Below are 17,342 nucleotides of genomic sequence, written 5' to 3' on the forward strand. Positions count from 1 at the left end.
CCAGTCCTACCGGCCCTGGCCTCGACCATGGGGAGGGGCCTCACGTGGCATCAGTGGCTTCACAGCCATGGTCTGAGCGCCTGCATCCACAAAACCCTGACCAGTCCCACTGTCTCTCGGGCTGTCACGCAGTTACCGCACGGTGTGGGCGGGTTGCAAGGTGGGGAGGAGCTGCCCGCACCAAGTCCGCTCCAGCCTGGACTTGGCAGCTGGAGGCGTTGGACGCACGCCAGTGCTCAGGCCCTGAGCAAACCCGGGAGCGCAGGCTTTGCCTCCCCTGGGTCCAACAGGTGCCAGAGGGTCCCAGTGGGCTGGGGTAATGGGCCCAGATGCAGATGACACTCTTGTCCCCACTTACCCACATTTGCTGGGATGTGGCTGATGATGCTCCGGATGGTGGTGACCCCAGAAGGCACCTCCTGCTGTATGCTGGTGTTGAGCGTGGCCACCCCAAGTTCCTGGCCATTGATCACCCCAATCATGCTGCCCCGGCTCCCCTGTGGCTCCCCTAGGAGGAAGGAAAAGAACAGCGTGGACTTGCTATCCAACCCCATCCCCATAGTTGTCATTCCCATTTCATGAAGGAGTAAATGGAGGCTCAGAGAAGTGAAGTAACTTGCCCAAGGACACACAGCTAATGGGTGATGGATGCAATGCCCAGGGGGTCCTGGCTCCAAATTCTGGCTCTGCCATCGCTTTCCTTGAAACCTGGCCACATCAGGCCCCCAAGCCACACCTGAGTTGGCCCCTCTGTAAAATGACGAGGTGGGACCACAGACATGCAGGAGCCAGTGATGGGGGGCGGGGTGCTGGCATGCTGGAGGATCCAGGGCACTGAGCCAGATCTGAGTGCCATCTCCTGAACACCCCCATTCCATCGGGGGCACTGGCTCTGGCCGCCTTGCATCTGGCTTGGCTGGGGTGGGCTGGTTTCCTAGCGGCCGCCAGGCAGTCTGCGAGCAGATGCTCTTTAGCACTAATCAAATGGATGGCACAGGCGCGGGGGCACTTCCTCTGACTAATGCACCAGCTGTCTCGTTTAGGCAGCTGGCATTCCAGGGGCCAAGAGACAGAAGTTAGCCTGCCTTTCCACTCACCAGCTCTCCCGGGAAATTAACAACAAATTGCCCATGATCTGTCAAAAAATAACGTAAGACACTCAACTGCCAGGATCCTAAGTGGGTGAATCAGGGGGCTGGCTAATTTTGGATTCTAGGAAGCGGCGCTATTTCCTGCAGTGTCTAGATGGCATTTGATGAGATTTGCTGCCCATCTGGGATGTTTCTCATCAATATCCGCTGCTCTGGGATTCATGGGAGGGATAGAAGAGGGGCCATGAACTTGTCCCTGGCCTTTTAATGTGGGGGTGAGGACGGAATTGGGAACTGCAGACAAGAAGGCAGGAGCATGACCTGGGCAGTTTCGGAAGGGGACAGGAAATTGGAACCCAGGCACGGCAAGCCGCTGCCAACTTTCTCAGACACGGGTGACTCAGCAGCCGCGTGTCCCCCACCAGACCAGGGTTGGGACCTGCCAGGCTGACGTGGAAGGAGGAAGGAAGCGGGCAGGAGGGACGACAAGTTTACAGTTTTACCTATCAAATGCCCCTTGCAGGAACTTGTCCTCTAGAAACAGCCAGGCCATCACACAAAGATGTGCACCACAGTGTGGTTTTTAGGGGGAAACTGGAAAAATAAACTATGTGGCTTATTTAACAAAGCTAAAAGAAATTAAGATAAAAACCATTCCCATGGAATGACCTGAAGCCATTAAAGACGTTGTCCAACACAGGTTGAAAACGGCAGGTTGTAAAGACGACCTGTGAATTTGACCTCATTTGTTAAAACAAGAAACTGCATCTCTTACATTCAGAGAAAAGAGTGTGGAAGAATATAGCCCCAAATAATTGCCCAAGCTATGCCTGGTAACCGAATTACGGGAGAGAATGATTTTTTTCTTTGTAGATTTCTACAGTATCTGGCCTTTCTGCGGTCAGCGCAGATGCAGGACAATGCCCGTTTCCATTAAGTAAACGAGGAGGCTGTTACGGGTTGCACTGTGCTCACCCCTCTGGAATTAACATGCTGAAGTCCTAACCCCAGGACCTCAGAATGTGACCTTATTTGAAGAGAGGGTCTCTATAGAGGAAACCAAGTTAAAATAAGGTCACTAGGGTGGGCCCTAATCCAAAATGACTGTCATCCTTACACATAGGGAATCGTGGAGACAGCGCACGGGCAGAGAGCCACGCGCACGTGAAGGCAGAGGCGGGACGGTGCTCCCCCAAGCCGAGGAATGCAGGGTCACCAGCAAACATCAGCAGCTTGGGGGAGAGGGAGGAACCCCTGCTGACACCTGGGTCTCAGATTTCCAGAGTGCTGTGAGACAGTCACCCTGCTGTTTGAGCCCCAGCTGGAGGTACTTCCTCATACAGCCCCAGGAAATGCATACAAGGCCACCTCACAGCTTTGTGGTTGGGACTGGGGCTTTGTCAACTGGAGAGGGTAAGAACTGAGACCAAGTCCTGAAACAGAGGCGGGGGGGGGTCTGCTCAGACCTAAATCTACCCCGAGACAGTGTCTCTGGCTGGGGGTCGGAGAACCGCTGAGCTTTCAGAGCTGTGCTGCTTGGCCTCCTCCCCCTGCCTGCAGGAGACGAGGAGAGCAGGGGCCAGGAAGGGTCACACATTCGGTCGGCAGTGGGGTTCGCGTGGATTTTCAAGCGACAAAACGTCGAGTCCCAATTCCAGTAAGTCAGGAGGCACTGCCTGGAGAGGGCTGTATGGAGCAAGATTTTGACAGTGCGTGTGGCGATAGATTAGTGATGTCTGCCACACGCAGGGAGGGAGACACGAAGCCACTGCGGGGAGTGTTTACTGCAGAGGCACAGACCATTCCTCTGGGCAGGTCTGTTACTGTGGTTTCTCAGCGTAGTCCTTTCCCTCATTTTATAGTGTGGTCTGATCGTGGAATCCGAGATGGCAGGGCTGGAAACACCACTAAGCAACATCCGTTCTGACTACCTACCACAGCCATTGACTGACTTTTCATAGCAGCCCCCAAGAGCACCGTGGACATTCTTATCTTACTCTGCCTGCTTCACGGGGTTGTGGAGGGTCCAGACAGAGGACAAGTGTTTGTGCTAATTAAGCTGGAACAGCCAGGGTCCCCTGTCCAAGGTGAGCAGGGAACACCTACCACCTCTGAGACTCAGCTTCCCCAACTGCAAATGGGCAGGGTAGACAAGATGGCCCATAAAGCCCTCCCAGCTGGTTCATTCTGAGTCTGTGACTAGGCGAAGAGAAGAGGCGGGGAGGTGGCAGGGCAGGGCCGGGCCCTGCATGCAGCACACAAACACCCACCGTGCAGGAGACCCTGCCTCCGTCCACGAAGGTCTGGGCGGGGACGCCCCGTACCTCTCACGGCCAGGAACACCCGGGCTGTGGCAGAGCCCAGGCGGTTGTGAGCGACGCACTCGTAGGCGCCGGCATCCTCAGCCTCCGCACGCTCCAGCCACAGGCTCCCGTCGGGCAGGGTCCGGAGCCGCTGGCTGGGCTCCAAGGGCCGGCCGGCCCGCAGCCACTCAATCGTGGGTGCTGGCTCTCCAGTGGCCTGGCACCGCAGGGCCACATCATCCCCTGATCTCACCGTCGTGTCCTGGGGCTCCACCTGGAACACCGGGGCACCTGTGGGAGGCCCGGGAAGCTTTTAGGAACATTTTATTATTTTGCATATTCAAGTGGCACATGTTCATTCAGACACACTGGGAAATACAGAGAGGCGGAAAGGAGGCAGTGAGAACGACACACGGCCCCCCGCCCTGCTGCCATTCCTGCGCGTTTCCCTCCAGACCTTGTTTCCTTATGGAAATGTGATCACGTTGCACATACCTGCTGTTATCTTCACTCCACGCAGATAACTACCTCTCCACGCCATTACACACTGGTTCTTAGCAGCTTTGTGGCATTCTGTTGTTTGGCTCTATCGTGATTTGGCTAAACCAAGCCTGTTATAGGACATTTAGGTTGTTCCTAAATGTCCCAGCAACATGTGGGAAGCAAGAGGTGCCACTTGCCAGAACTGCCTCTACGTGATGTCCAAGGAAATGGGCAGACCCGGCTCTGTCACCTACTGCGAGAGACTCACTGAGTCACTCCCTGACCCTCAGGTTTCTCATCCAAAAGATGAAGCTGATAATTTCTGTCTACTTGCTGCTACGGGTTCTCTGGGACGGCTAAAATGGCAAGGAAGGGGGTGCCCAGTGCTGGTGACACTGCAGCGGCAGCGCAAACTGGGACCAGCACGCAGAAAGCCGTTCGCCAGTGATTGTCAACCACTCCACAGCCACACTTTGCTGAGATTTCCTGTCTTTGCATTTGTTTCATCTTGTTCACAATTGCTCAGGGAAGCATTTTTAGGATGACTGCTTTAAAGTCCTTGTGATGTTACTCAAACATCTGTGGCATGTCAGCCGGTGTCTGTGGCTTGCCTTTCTCAGTTCGGTTGAGATTTTCCTTGTTCTGGGTGTGACGAGGGAGTTCCTGTATCGTAAGTCTTGGGTTCGTATCCAGTCTCCACGTTAGCAGGCCTTCTCCGACGCTGCCGGGAAAGGAGGTGCCGCTTCATTTCTGCCAGGGGACAGTGAAAGTTCAGGGTTCCTTCCCCTGATGCCCAGAGCAGGGAGGGGTGCCTCATTATTGCTGGGCAGGGTGGGAGTTCTGGCTTCATGCCAGGCTTCGGCTGACACCACCCTGGGTGGGACGGGGAGGGTCCCACCCCTTTGCTCCTGCTTGGCCGTCACTTGGCCTGTGTGGGAGGGGCTCCCCGCTCAGCGAGTGAAGCAGTGGGAGTTCTGTCTCTTCATTACGCCTCATCTGACGGCACCCCGCCCCAGCCCGGGACACCAGGGCCCCAGTGCCATGCGGGTGGAATGTAGGCTCCCTACTCGGTATTTGTTAACAGGCCTGGGGCCTTTTTCGTGGTGTTTGCCTGGAGTAGGGAGGTTGTTATCTACAAGTTTTCTTTCTTGCTATGTTGTCCCCTTCCTAGCCCTTTAGCAAGAGAGAACAGCCTCTTGTTGGGGACTCTGTGTGTGTGTGTGTGTGTGTGTGTGGCAGAGCCCATTGGTGTTTCCAGGTTGCTGGTTTCTCAAGCAACCAGCCCAGGATGTAAGACACAAGAAGGAAAACCAGGGAATTCACCACCATATTGTTCCTCAGGTCCCAAGATCCACGGTCAGTCATCCTTTTCTCTACTTTCCAGAGTCTCTTTCTGTTTGCTTCTACATCGAGTCCAAGGTTTTTAGCAAGAGCAACCGGGAGAAGTGCATCTGCACCATCTTGTCTGGAACCAGAAACCTAACCCCATCCATGACAAAAACTCTCAACAGACTAGGTACGAAAGGGGAACTTGCTCAACCTGATAAGGGCGTCTACAAAACCCACAGCCGACATCACACTCAATGGTAAAAGACTGAATCTTCCCACCTAAAACTGGGAACGAGGCAAGGATGTCTGCTCTTGCCATTCCAATTCAGCATTGTACCAGAGGGTCTAACCAACGCGACAGGCGGCGCAAAGAAATTAAAGGTATAATATATAGATTGCAGAGAAAGAGGTCGAACTGTCTCTATTTATAGATGATATGATATAAAAATCAACTGTATTTCTGTATATTAGCAATGAAAAATCCACAAATCAAACTAAGAAAACAATTCCATCCAAAATAGTACCCCCAATAATAAAATACTTAGTAATCAATGTAACAAAAGAACTGAAATTATAAAAATCATAGAAGAAAATGTGACCTCAGGTTAGGCAAAGTTTTTTTTTTTTTTTTAGATATAACACCAAAAACATGATCCAAAAAAATAAAAAATTGATAAATTTGGACTTCATCAAATTTTAGCACTTTTGTTCTTCAAAGGCACCACTAAGAAACTGCAAAGAGAAGCCACAGACCGGAGGACAATATGTGCAAAGCATGTATCTGATAAAAGACTTGTATCTACATGATATAAGAAGCTCTTAGAACTCATTAATAAGACAACTCAATTAAAAAAAGGGCACAGGCCAGACACAGTGGCTCATGCCTATAATGCCAGCACTTTGGGAAGCTGAGGTGGGAGGATCGCTTGAGGTCAGAAGTTTGAGACCAGCCTGTCTCCACAAAAAATAAAAAAAAATTAGCCAGGCACAATGGTGTGAGCTTGTAGCTACTTGGGAGGTTGTGGCTACTTGGGAGGTTGTGGCTACTTGGGAGGCTGAAGCAGGAGGATCACTTGAGCCCAAGAATTTGAGGTTGCAATGAGCTGTGATCACACCACTGCACTTCAGAGACTCTGTCTCTAAGAAAAAAAAAAAAAAGCACAAATTCTGAACAGACACTGAGCCAAAAAGATCAATGAATGACTAACAAACATATGAAAAGATGCACAGTATCATTCGTTACTAGGGGAACACAGATGAAGTGAGACATCACGTCATCCCCCCCACGAGGCTAAAATAAAAACATTGACAATACCAACTAGTGGCCAGGATGTGGACAATCAAAACCTCACGTGCTGCTGGAAAGAAAGCAAAATGGCGCAGCCCATCAGTGGTTTCTTAAAAAGACCTGCGCTTACCATGTCACTCAGCAATTACACTCCTAGGAATCTACCCAAAGATAAATGAGAACATATATCCACCAGACACTTGCACGCAAATGTGTACAGCAGCATTATTCATAATAGCCGAAATTTAGAAATAATCCAATGTCCAGTAACTGGTGAATGGATAAAAAATGTAGTCTATCCTTACAATGCAATGCTATTTAGCAACGAAAAGGAATGAAGTACTGATACAGGCTGTAACATGCTATGACATGGATGACTCAATAACGCTGATACGTGGAAGAAGCCAGAACCAAGACTACGTTATGATTCCACTCATATGAGAGTTCCAGGACAGAAAGCAGTTCTGTGGTTCCCTGGGGCTGGGCTGGGAGCAGAGCTTGACTGCAGATGTGCAGAGGGAACTTTCTGGAATGATGGACATCTTCTGAAAATGGGCATGGCACAGCTTGTACGACTCTGTAAATTTACTAAGAATCACTAAACTGTATACTTACAATGGGTGAAGTTTTTTACTTTTTAAAAATTGTGGTAAAAACCACAACACATGAAAGTTACCATTGAGCCATTCGTAAGTGTACAGCTCTGTACTGTTAAGCGTATCACATTGTTGTGCCAACGTCTAGAACTTTTCCATCTTGCAAAACTGAAGCTCTGCACCCGATAAACACCGATCCCATTCCCCGCCCCCAGCCCTTAGCAACCACCGTTTTACTGTCTGTCTCTACAGTTTTGACCACTCCGGGTATTTCACCTAAGTAGAGTTGTGCAGTATTTGCCTTTCTGTGACTGGCCCATATCAGTTGGTAGAATGTCCTCCCGGTTCATCCGTGTTGTAGCCTGTGTCAGAGTTTCCTTCCTCCTTAAGGTTGAATAGCAGCATTCCACCGTATGGATGGGTGTACTTTATGGTATGGAAATTATATCTCAACAAGCTGCATTTTTGGTGTTGTTGTTTTGTTTTTGTGTTGAGACAGGGTCTTGCTCTGTCAGCCTGGCTAGAGTGCAGTGGTGTCATCACAGTTCACTGCAACCTCAAATTCCTGGGTTCAGGCGATCCTCCTGCCTCAGCCTCCCAAGTAGCTGGGACTATAGGCACAGGCCACCACACTCGCCTAATTTTTCTATTTTCTGGAGAGACGAGGTCTTGCTACATTGCTCAGGCTGGTCTTGAACTCCTGGTCTGAAGCAATCCTCCTACCTTGGCCTCCCAGAGTGCCAGGACTGCAGGCCTGAGCCACTGCGCCCGGCCTATAGAGCTGTTTTTTAAAAGAATAAAAACAGGCAAAGCTTGGGACTTGGGGCAGGGGCCTGTGGGTGGAAGGGGCGTGCTGGGGGCTCTGGCACCGACGCTGGTCTATGTTGTTACTTAGGTGCGGGTCAGCCGGTGGCTTTGTGGCATAAAGAGTCACTGAGCTCGACACCTGCAATACACGCTCTTTTCCACATGTGTGTTCATTTGGTAAAACATTCCCTCCAAAACCCCCACTGAGACCACTTCACAGGGTTACCTGGAGGCTCAGCAGGGCTTGGAAAATGCGAGAGCTGTCGCTAGGATTGCGACGGAGTCTTGGGTTTTAAATAAGCAGCTCCCCCGGCCTGGCTGGAGAGTCACCAGGTACCCATTAGCCCCACCCTGGGTCCAGCCCACATTTGGGATGCTTCACAGGGCTCTGGCTGTGTGTCCCAAATAAATGCTACTTAAAGATTTCCGAGTCTCCATCCCGTCTCTTGGCCACGCCAGACACCGCGGGTGCCACCTCCCACGCCCCCACCCCGCCGGGGGAAGGGGAGGCCGAGACTCACTCTGAAGCACGAGCACCACCACTTTCTTCGCTGTGCCCATCTCGTTCTCTGCCAGGCACTGGTACTGTCCCGCGTCGTCCCTCTACAGGTGGGCAGCGGGGACGGGGGGTGTTCAGGGGAGATGACCGGCAGCTCGGGCCGGGGCACGCAAGGGGCGACGGGACCCAGACCCATCCAGCCAGCAAGGAGCTTAAAGAATAAACCAGCCGGGGCCACCCAATTCCCAGCAGTGCATCCGAGGGGCCTCTGTGGCCACTTGTCAATAGACGTGCGAAGAGAATCTGGCCCCTTTGCACACCCAGAACTGGGGCGTGACTAAGGAGATGAAATAACTGTCCCAAGGACAGCCACTGTGGGAAAGTGTGATCTAGATCCACCTCTTCCAAACCGTGTACCCTGAAATCTTGCTGCTCCGTGGCACATTATTTGGGAATTCTTGGGGAAAACAGTTTCCATGGCCGAATAAGTTTGGGAAACACTGAGTTAGGCAACAATACATTTCTGAACTGCAGGACTTCTCAGGGCCTTTACTGTCCCAACATGCACCTCGACTCTTCCAGAAGGGACATGGTTTGTAGCATTTCCCTAACTTAGGTGGCCAAGGAAGCTTTGTTCACAGATGTGAGTGGAACTCAGGAAGAGCACTGGCTCAGTTCATTCTGAGTGGCAGTGCCACCACGAGATGGGACAAGGGCAGCCTGAAGCCACCATCTACACTGCTCCCAAGCGACGGTCGGGGCCAGCATGGCACAAACTTGAGAGTGTAGACTTAGAGGTCAGACCAACCTGGGACGGAATCCCAGCCCTACTGTTTACTGCACTGAACCCATTATTGGACATTCCCACGTCTCTGGAGCCTCAGTTTCCCCAGCTCTGAAATAGAAATGATAACCACTAGGACTGTTACAAGCATTACCTGACATGATGCCCGTGCAGCGTGTGCGCACAGAGAGGACCTGGGTAATGGCAGCCACGACTGCTGCTGCTGCCATTTTACCTGTCCTATTATTGCTGCTATCCAAAGGCTCCCACATGGGCAGGATTAAGGCCCCAAAGATGAACTTGAGTCAGGACCGACTTATGGATTTCTGCAAAATCACTGGCACTTGGGACACAGAGGGAAGATGCGAGGCAGCTGTCCCAGTGCCCGAGGCTTTGGGAACAGCATGAAGCAGGAGCCAGGAGAGCCGGGTGGGGTCCTGCCTCCTTCACTTACTGCTTATGGGCCACTCTGAGCTTCAGTGTCTTCATCGGTCAAATGGGGACACTATTACCCGGCTACCCTGCCCCCTGGGATTGTTAATAATAATAAAACTTTTGGGACATTACCCAGTGACCACTCTTAAATCCCTCGTATGAGTCATCTCACTGATTTCTCACTATAACCCCGTGAGGCAGAAATAGTCATTAGCGCCACTGAGTGGGTGAGGTGACCAAGGCACAGAAAAGTTAAGTCACTGGCTGGAGGTCACCCTAGGTAGGGGTGGGAGGATGTTTGGGGACCGGGCAGGGAAGTGCTTTGCAGACAGCAGAGGAGGTGCCCACCTAAAGAATCCTCCTGAACAGTCAGAAAAAGCGTAGGGTTGTCCCGGGTGCCCCCCAGGGTGCCAGGCCCCGCCTTGCCTCGGTCCTGGGAATGGCCAGGGAGCCATTCTGCAGCCGGTGCCGGAGGCGGCTGCCTTGCAGCGGAAGGCCATCTTTGAGCCAGCGGATATTGGGTGCTGGGTCTCCACGGACCACACAGTCAAGCTGGACACTGGCCCCCATGGGTTCCACCAGGTAGGAGAACGCCTCCCCTTGTAGGACAGGAGCCTCTGCGTGGGGGGACATCAAGCAAGCGGTCAGGAGACAGGCTCCCTATAGGCTCAGCCTCCCATAAACTTGTCCCCCGTGGTCTGCCCAGCCCCTGCCCCCAGGGGCCCACAAAGGCTCCTGCTAGCCCGGCATCATAGGCATCAGGGCATCATGTCATGGGTCAGGTCACAGACTGGCTGCGGCTACCAGGAACTGTACTGAGAAGGATTTGAAGCTGAGTGGGAATAGTGCTGCGATTGACTAGTGATGCCTGAGACGGGCACAGGTGGGAGTGCAGCGTTAGGTATGTCAGACACTCGCTCTCGCAAATGGGTGATGCCAGCGGCAGAGCACCTGCCGGTACTTTGGAAATCGAGAGCTACAGAAAATAAGAACGTCAGGACACCTCTGCTGTGCACAGCAACACCAAGAGTTTCACGGGACTCTCAAAACACTTCGGATGCCCTGTGCCAGTTTCCATCCTTCCTGTTTCCTGGGGTCGGATCTACCAAGAGCTGCAGCTGCTCTGGTGCCTGGGGCTGCTCGTTCCCTCCCTCGAGCCACCCGCCTCCTGGAGCTGAGCGAACTAAGTTATGGCATCGCTGAAGGTCACTGCTGCTCCAGGTGGGGCAAGGACACAGGGGACAACTGGCAGGCTGGCGAGCTTTGCGCATCTTTCAGCCAGGGTGCCCTGGCCCCCAGGCCCTCCGCACAGGCTGGCACCGCCCAGCTGCAGGGAGTGCTGCAGGCCCGCGGGCCGGAGTACAACTCCACCTGCAGCCAGAGCTGTCGGGGGAGTGTAAGAAACGCTGCCGCCCAGGTGCCGCCCAGAGAGGAGGAGGAACCTGGGCCTCGGCATTTCAGAAAGTCCCCGGGGGAGTCCGTGTGCAGCGGGGTGGAGAGCCACTGTCGGAGGACGGGAGGCTGGTTTCTCAGAAAACCGATAGATTGGGCTCCACGGGAGTTGCAAGAGGAAGGCCGCCTGGGCCGGGCCCTACCCTTCACGTGGACGAAGCTGACCGCCTGCACGCGGCCCACTCTGTTCTCGGCCCAGCACACATAGGTCCCGCTGTCCTGCCTGGTGACCGCCGCCCGCTGCAGCGTGCTGCCCCCGTCCTGTTCCGACACCCCTTCTGTGGTGGAGAAGGACGTGGGGACCCTGAGCGCAGGTGTAGGCAACTCCTAACCCCACACTTCACTCGGGCCTGGGTACCCAGCAGGTGCTAAATAACGATGCAGAAACAGAGGGAGCGTCCCTTCTCCCTGGGTGAGGGCTGACCAAGACAGTTGCTCGCAGGAGGCACAGGCCTTATCAGGGGGTTTTGTCACCCTCAGGTGCACACTGTGCGCCTGCCGAGGGGTCACGGAAGGGTCGTGGGGGACGAGGGACATGTGGCACTTGCAGAGACATTGCTGTGGCTTCTAGAGACGGATTCTATCATCAGACCTCGCTTTCCTTTGCCCTGGGTTAGACATTGCCTCCCCACAGGCATCAGAACAAGTGTCCCCCTCGCTGGGGCGTTTACTCTGGGTGAGGCCTGGTGCCACGTGTGGCTGCTGTGTTGTCACTCTATCCTTGGGACCCCTGTCACCTCCACTTTGCAGGTGAAGAAACTGGGCTCAGGGAGGCTCAACCACTGGCCCTTGGTCCCTCCGGGGAAGTGGTGGGGCCCAGCCAGGCCTTCGCCACAGGTGTGCAAAGGTGTTCTCACACCTGTGGGCTCCGAATTAGAAATGCGGGGTCCCAGGTAGGAGGGCAGAGCCGCCCAGGGAGAGGGCTTGGCTCAGGGTCCCACGGTGGGAGCAGCGGCCCTGGGCTAGAACACAGGCCTCGCCTCCCGGCCCTGCGGTCTCTGGGTCAAGTCGTCTTCTCAGGTGGCTTCTTGCTGTCCCTGATACGTGCCTTGTCGGACATGGCCACAACTGGGTCTGCTCTGTCCCCTGCATAGGGCCCAGTCTAGAGACCCTGAACCACAGGGCCGGCTGACAGCCTCCCCCTGTCTGCTGGGTTGGCGGACACCTGCCCTCCCTCCTCAGCCTCCCAGCGTCCTGGTCTTTGTCCCATGTGCCCCCGGCTGGCCCAGACCTGTGACTGGCCGGTCGTTGATGGTCCAGCCAATGCGGGGGGTAGGGCTGCCCCGGGCCGCACAGCGAAGCCACAGCCTGTCTCCGAGGCGCAGGCTGCGGTCCCCAGGCAGGGTGGTGAACATAGGGAGCGCCAGGATGGTGAGGTGCACGCGGCGGCGGGCCCGGCCCACGGCGTTCTCGGCAGTACAGGTGTAGGTGCCGGCGTCCTGGCCCTGAGGGCAAAGGGAGTTCGCTGGAGAATTGCCCCCCACCCGTGGCGTGGGCCAGGATGCTGGAGGGGACCCATTCCCTCGCAGGTTCCCACAGAGCGTCCAGCCCAGAGAGGTGAAGTGACTTGCCCAAGGTCACACGGCTAGTAAACAGGTGGGCTGCACCACTGCACTCCTGGGCAGCGTTCATAAGCCTCTGCTCCTTCCTGACCCAGCCTTGACTGCACGATCGCAGCCGTTCCCATTTACTAAGCACCCACTGTGTACCAGGCCCGTGCGCAGAGCTTAACCTGCACCAGTTCATGAGTTGCCCCGAGGCAGGTCCCACTTTCAGTGCCTTTAAGAGGGCCCCGGGAGGCTCAAAGAGGAGGAGTTTCGTGGCGTGTCCAGGCAGGGCTGGGCGCTCACCACCGCACCACCCGGCTCCCTGGGGGCAGGGTCCAGGCCCCGGGCGCCCAGGTGCGCCCCCCACTGAGCCCCTGGGAGCGGCTCACTGTGTGTTGCAGACCCTGACGGGTGCTGCTAGGGAAGGGGTTGGGGTCCCACCCACACCCCTGGCTCAACACCTCCCGAGACCACAGGGGACGTTCAACGTCAAAGCGTGGTTGAGAACAACCAGGTGACTGTGGGGACACAGAGTTGTCACCACCCCCCACCCCCACCCCCGGAACTGGCCCCCGTGGTCTAGGTTCAAATGTGGGATCTGCCTCTTGGCAACAGCATATCTTGGGACAACTAGGTCCACTGTGAGCCTCAGTTTTGTCACCCGTATGTGGGAAGACAATGCTTGTTTCCAGGCCCCTGGGGCTCAGAGGCTGCAGCGCTCAGCACAGGACACCGCGAGCAGGGGGTCTCGGCACATGTCTGCTGCTCCCAGGGCGGCTGCCGCCACTGCGGCTGCACCCCTCACCTCCAAGTCCTTCACCAGCAGCTCCCCGGAAGGCTGGATGGTGAACTTCCCCTCGGCGCCAGACAGGGGCTGGCCGTCTTTGTCCCAGGTGATGTCAGGCTCGGGACTGCCCCTGGCTGTGCAGGGCAAGAGGGTGTGGGAGCCCTCGGTGGCGGACAGGTCTGGGAGGCCGTTCTCGATCGCTGGTGGGACTGAGGGCAGAGGGAGGCCCGCTCGGACCTGGGCTGGGACAGGCTGCCCCACCCCAGTGCCTGTGGCCCTTGGCACAGCCCCTCGGCCCTCCCCAGCCATCCGCTGCCCCCACCAGCTCCCGGGTCATAGGTCATTGCCTGTGGTCAGGACCATTTGGGGACTCTGAGTTTGGTGAAGCTGTGATGGGGGACCCCACTGCACCTGCGCGCGCACACGCACACACGCACACACACACGCGCACACGAAGACTAAGAGCTTCAGGACAGAGGCCTCAGGCAGGCTCCACTTGGGCACAGACTCCTCGTGCTGGGCCACTTCCAGGGCCCAAAGCAGAGTAGCTGTCACAAAGCCACCCTCGGGGAGGAGCTGCGCTGGGGACAGAGTGAAGGTCCCTGGCTGGCCGTCTGGTGACCAGAGATGCTCCTGGTTACCGGGGAGAGGAACACACAGGACAAGGAGGCTGGGAGGAGCAGGGAGCCAGGAGCCCTCTGCAGTCACAGCCAAAGTCCGGCCCTAGCGCTACACAGCCTTGGGCAGGGACAGCCCCCGAGACACCACAGAGCAGGCCACCCGGGCCAAGGCACGGCTGGCCTGTCCCGCATGTACCCCCTTACCTCTGGAGGCAGTGATCGGCCAAACTAAGGGAAGGGCACAGGTGACTGTGAGTGTGCAGGGGAAGGGACCAAAGTAGCCGCTGCTATGGGACAGCCAGAGTGAACGAAGGATGCCAGACTAGTGTTGCAGAAGGGGCCAGAGAGGAGGCGGGGAGACGGGAGTTTCTGCCTGAAGCCACTCATGAGGCACCAGATGAGAGATGTTTCCCCTTAATTCCCTCTAGAGCCAGAGGCGGTGCTGAGGTTGGGGAGCACGCAGGGACGTGCCCTGCCCGGGCCCAGAGCCAGGCCTCGAAGGGAGAAGCTTGCAGGAGCCTCAAGGCCCCCGTCACCAGGGTCCACCATGGGCCCCTCCTCGGGCCCACCTTGCACCACCAGCCGCGTCTTCCCCAGGGCGCTGCCTGCTCTGTTCTGGGCGATGCAGAAATAGTTCCCGGCATCCTCAGGGCTGGCACGGACGATCCGCAGCTGTCCACCCGGTAGCACCTGGGTACTTGCTCCTGGAAGTGGGGAGAAAATTGGGGGCCAGTGGCTGGGGTGGGGACCCCGGGGAGGAGAGGAGGGTGGCTTGGGCTGTTCTGTCTGACAAGCAGCAAATGACTTGCTGGGGTCACAGGTGACCAAGTGACAGCTGGGAAGCCCGGCCCAGAGCCCAGCCCAGCCACTGCCCGTCCCTGACCGCACGACTCAGCCACCGAGTGCTCAGATAGCATCCTCCAGCAGGAGGAAAGAGGGCAGGAGGGTGACGCCAGAGCAGGGGGTGGGGGCGTGTCCAGCAGGCCAGGCGCTTTCTGGGAACTGGAGCAGGTTTGCGGGGTCTCCCAGGGCAGGAAGAAGGACCACAGGCCCATACTCTTCCCCTCCTGGCTGGCTGTCAGGGACACTCACCTGCAGGGACACTGCGGCCTTCCTTCTGCCAGGTGATGGCTGGCCAGGGGATGCCCGAGGCCTCGCAGGGCAGCAGCACCTCCTCCTGCGCCACCACCCGAACCACGCTGGGCAGCGGCTTCACCGTGGGGGCGGCTGCAAGGGACGGGGTGCAGAGGTCGCTGGAAGCACCTTAACACCAGCTCCTCCAACCAGGGCGTGTCCGAGCACCCAGGAGAGAGGCCTTTAAAGGGAACGGGGGTTCCGGAAACCTCGGATGCAACAACAAGGATGCCGGGGCCCATTTTTTCCTCCCAGAGAATCCCACCAGGGAGTCTGGTCGGAGGCAGGTCCTGCCTCCGGGACCCGGGGCCTCACCTCCGTCCCAGGCCCCACCTGCCTCTAGCTCTGCACCTGCTCCCTCGGCGGCCCGGGCCGAGGGCCCTTACCTTGCACGGTGAGGACCACGTGCTTATGGGCCACGCCGGCAGAGTTGCGGGCGGTGCAGGTGTAGCGGCCGGCGTGGATGGGGAGGGCCTGCCCAATCTCCAGAGCACCTGTGGGTGGGAACGGTCACGGGGGTGGGGACAGAGGTCCCCGTGATGGAGGAGGCAGGGCTCCTACACACCCCCGCCCTGAAGTCTCTGGTCTAGGCCACTTAACCTGCCTCCCCTGCCTGTCTGTAAACACCACGGGGGACCGGATGACACGAGAACCTGGGTTTTAGGCCCGCCTCTGCTCCCTACCCAAAGCATAACCGTGGGCAAGTTCCTTCCGCTTTCTGGGCCTTGGTTTCCCCAGGTGTACAGTGAAGAATCAGATAAGATGGTCTCTAGACTCTTCCAGCTGTGAAATTCCGGGATCTGCCTGGGATCCTCATGGGATCCTCAGCCCACAGTTCCCACACTCTGCTGTTCTCACCTTGTTCTGCTAAAAACTCACCTCCTCCAGGAAGCCTCTCAGGATTACCGCCTCTTCTGTCCCTCTTTGCCCTCCCTGCCTCAGCCTTGGTGCCTCAACAAATACCATTCAACCTTCTCAGACTGCAGGCTGCCCCTCCGTAGTCGAGTGAAGTTGTTTCTAAATTGTCCTCCGTGGACCGCTGGGCCCTGCTGGGTGGCGAGGGGAGCGAGGCCCACTGGACTCCAGCCACCCGGCAGCCCCTGCGTGACCCGGATGCAGCCGCATCTGTGGCTTTGCTGTTACCACTCGCTGGAAGGAAGTGCTATTGCTTCTGAAGGGTTCGAGACCACAGATCCGGCCAAGCGGTTCCTCGATGTCAGGGTTTCACTAACCAACTAATAAATTTAATCTGGAGAAGCCCTGTAAAGTGGTCACCTTTTATCTTGACAAGCAAAAACATTTAAAAAGTCACCATCTACTATTATCTTAACTTCATCAAAGAAAGAGACTCTCAACACCAGAAGACCAAGAGCGTAATTTCAGAATAAAGGACGGGCCTTCTGACGGGGACACGCAGGCTCACAGACGCCCACAGGCAGCTGTCATTTTCCTCATTTGCCCGTGAAACGGCACTGACTTGCCCACGAGCCCAGGGATCTCAACCCTGCAGCGCGCGGAGGACGGGCTGCGGCCCACAGAGGACGAGGGGGTTCTTCCGGGTCGCACAGCACGTGAGCGGCAGAGCCAGGCCAGAACTTCCCACTTCGCTCTACCACGTGGGCTCCTTCCGCCCTCTCCGGCTGCCCTCCCCATCTCCCCTCAGCTGCGTCTGCCGGCAGCTCACCCCAACTTACCCGAAGGCGAGACGCGATAGCCACTCCCCCGCACTCCTAGCTGGGTGCCCGCCTTGCTCCAGGACACAACCGGGGCCGGCACGCCCGTGCTGTGGCACGTGAGGACCACGGGTGCCATCGTGGTCGCAGTGAAGTCTGTCTGGTCATCGGCAATGGTGGGAGGCCCTGAAACCCAAGACGAGGTTTGAGGCCCTGCTGGGTACAGCCGGGAGCTCACGGCCGGCCGTGCGGCTGGGACGCGAGAACTATATGCATCGGGGCCGAGACACCAGGCGACCTTAGTGACCAAGGGCCAGGGAGGGAGGCAGGGGCAGCAGAGGGAGAGGACACGTGCTCAGTCAGCAAATACTTTGGGGCGCAGGGACAGACACGGACAGCTTTCTGCAGAGACGCTGGCCTGGCAGTTTCAGAGCACGGGTCCCGCAGGAGAAGGGGGCTTTGAGGGAGCTGCCCAACTAGGGGTGGGGCAGGCCAGAGAGGGCCCCAGGGGAAG

At 56.6% G+C, this 17,342-nt stretch overlaps 1 protein-coding gene across 1 annotated transcript in view; it reads right to left on the minus strand.

The window, feature by feature from the left end:
- HMCN2 (hemicentin 2) overlaps positions 1 to 17,342 on the minus strand; it is a 140,126-nt gene that overhangs the window by 9,824 nt on the left and 112,960 nt on the right. Inside the window, exons 77-87 of the mRNA XM_012639709.1 lie at positions 16,850 to 17,014; positions 15,542 to 15,649; positions 15,114 to 15,248; positions 14,591 to 14,725; positions 13,420 to 13,610; positions 12,299 to 12,512; positions 11,211 to 11,345; positions 10,042 to 10,232; positions 8,419 to 8,500; positions 3,416 to 3,685; positions 359 to 508 (exon numbers count right to left, since the gene is read on the minus strand). Of these exons, the coding sequence (XP_012495163.1) occupies positions 359 to 508; positions 3,416 to 3,685; positions 8,419 to 8,500; positions 10,042 to 10,232; positions 11,211 to 11,345; positions 12,299 to 12,512; positions 13,420 to 13,610; positions 14,591 to 14,725; positions 15,114 to 15,248; positions 15,542 to 15,649; positions 16,850 to 17,014 (1,776 nt within the window). The remainder of the gene's footprint in view (positions 1 to 358; positions 509 to 3,415; positions 3,686 to 8,418; positions 8,501 to 10,041; positions 10,233 to 11,210; positions 11,346 to 12,298; positions 12,513 to 13,419; positions 13,611 to 14,590; positions 14,726 to 15,113; positions 15,249 to 15,541; positions 15,650 to 16,849; positions 17,015 to 17,342) is intronic.

The sequence above is a fragment of the Propithecus coquereli genome, unplaced genomic scaffold, assembly GCF_000956105.1.
Source record: "Propithecus coquereli isolate 6110/MARCELLA unplaced genomic scaffold, Pcoq_1.0 Scaffold142, whole genome shotgun sequence".
Lineage (NCBI taxonomy): Eukaryota > Metazoa > Chordata > Mammalia > Primates > Indriidae > Propithecus > Propithecus coquereli.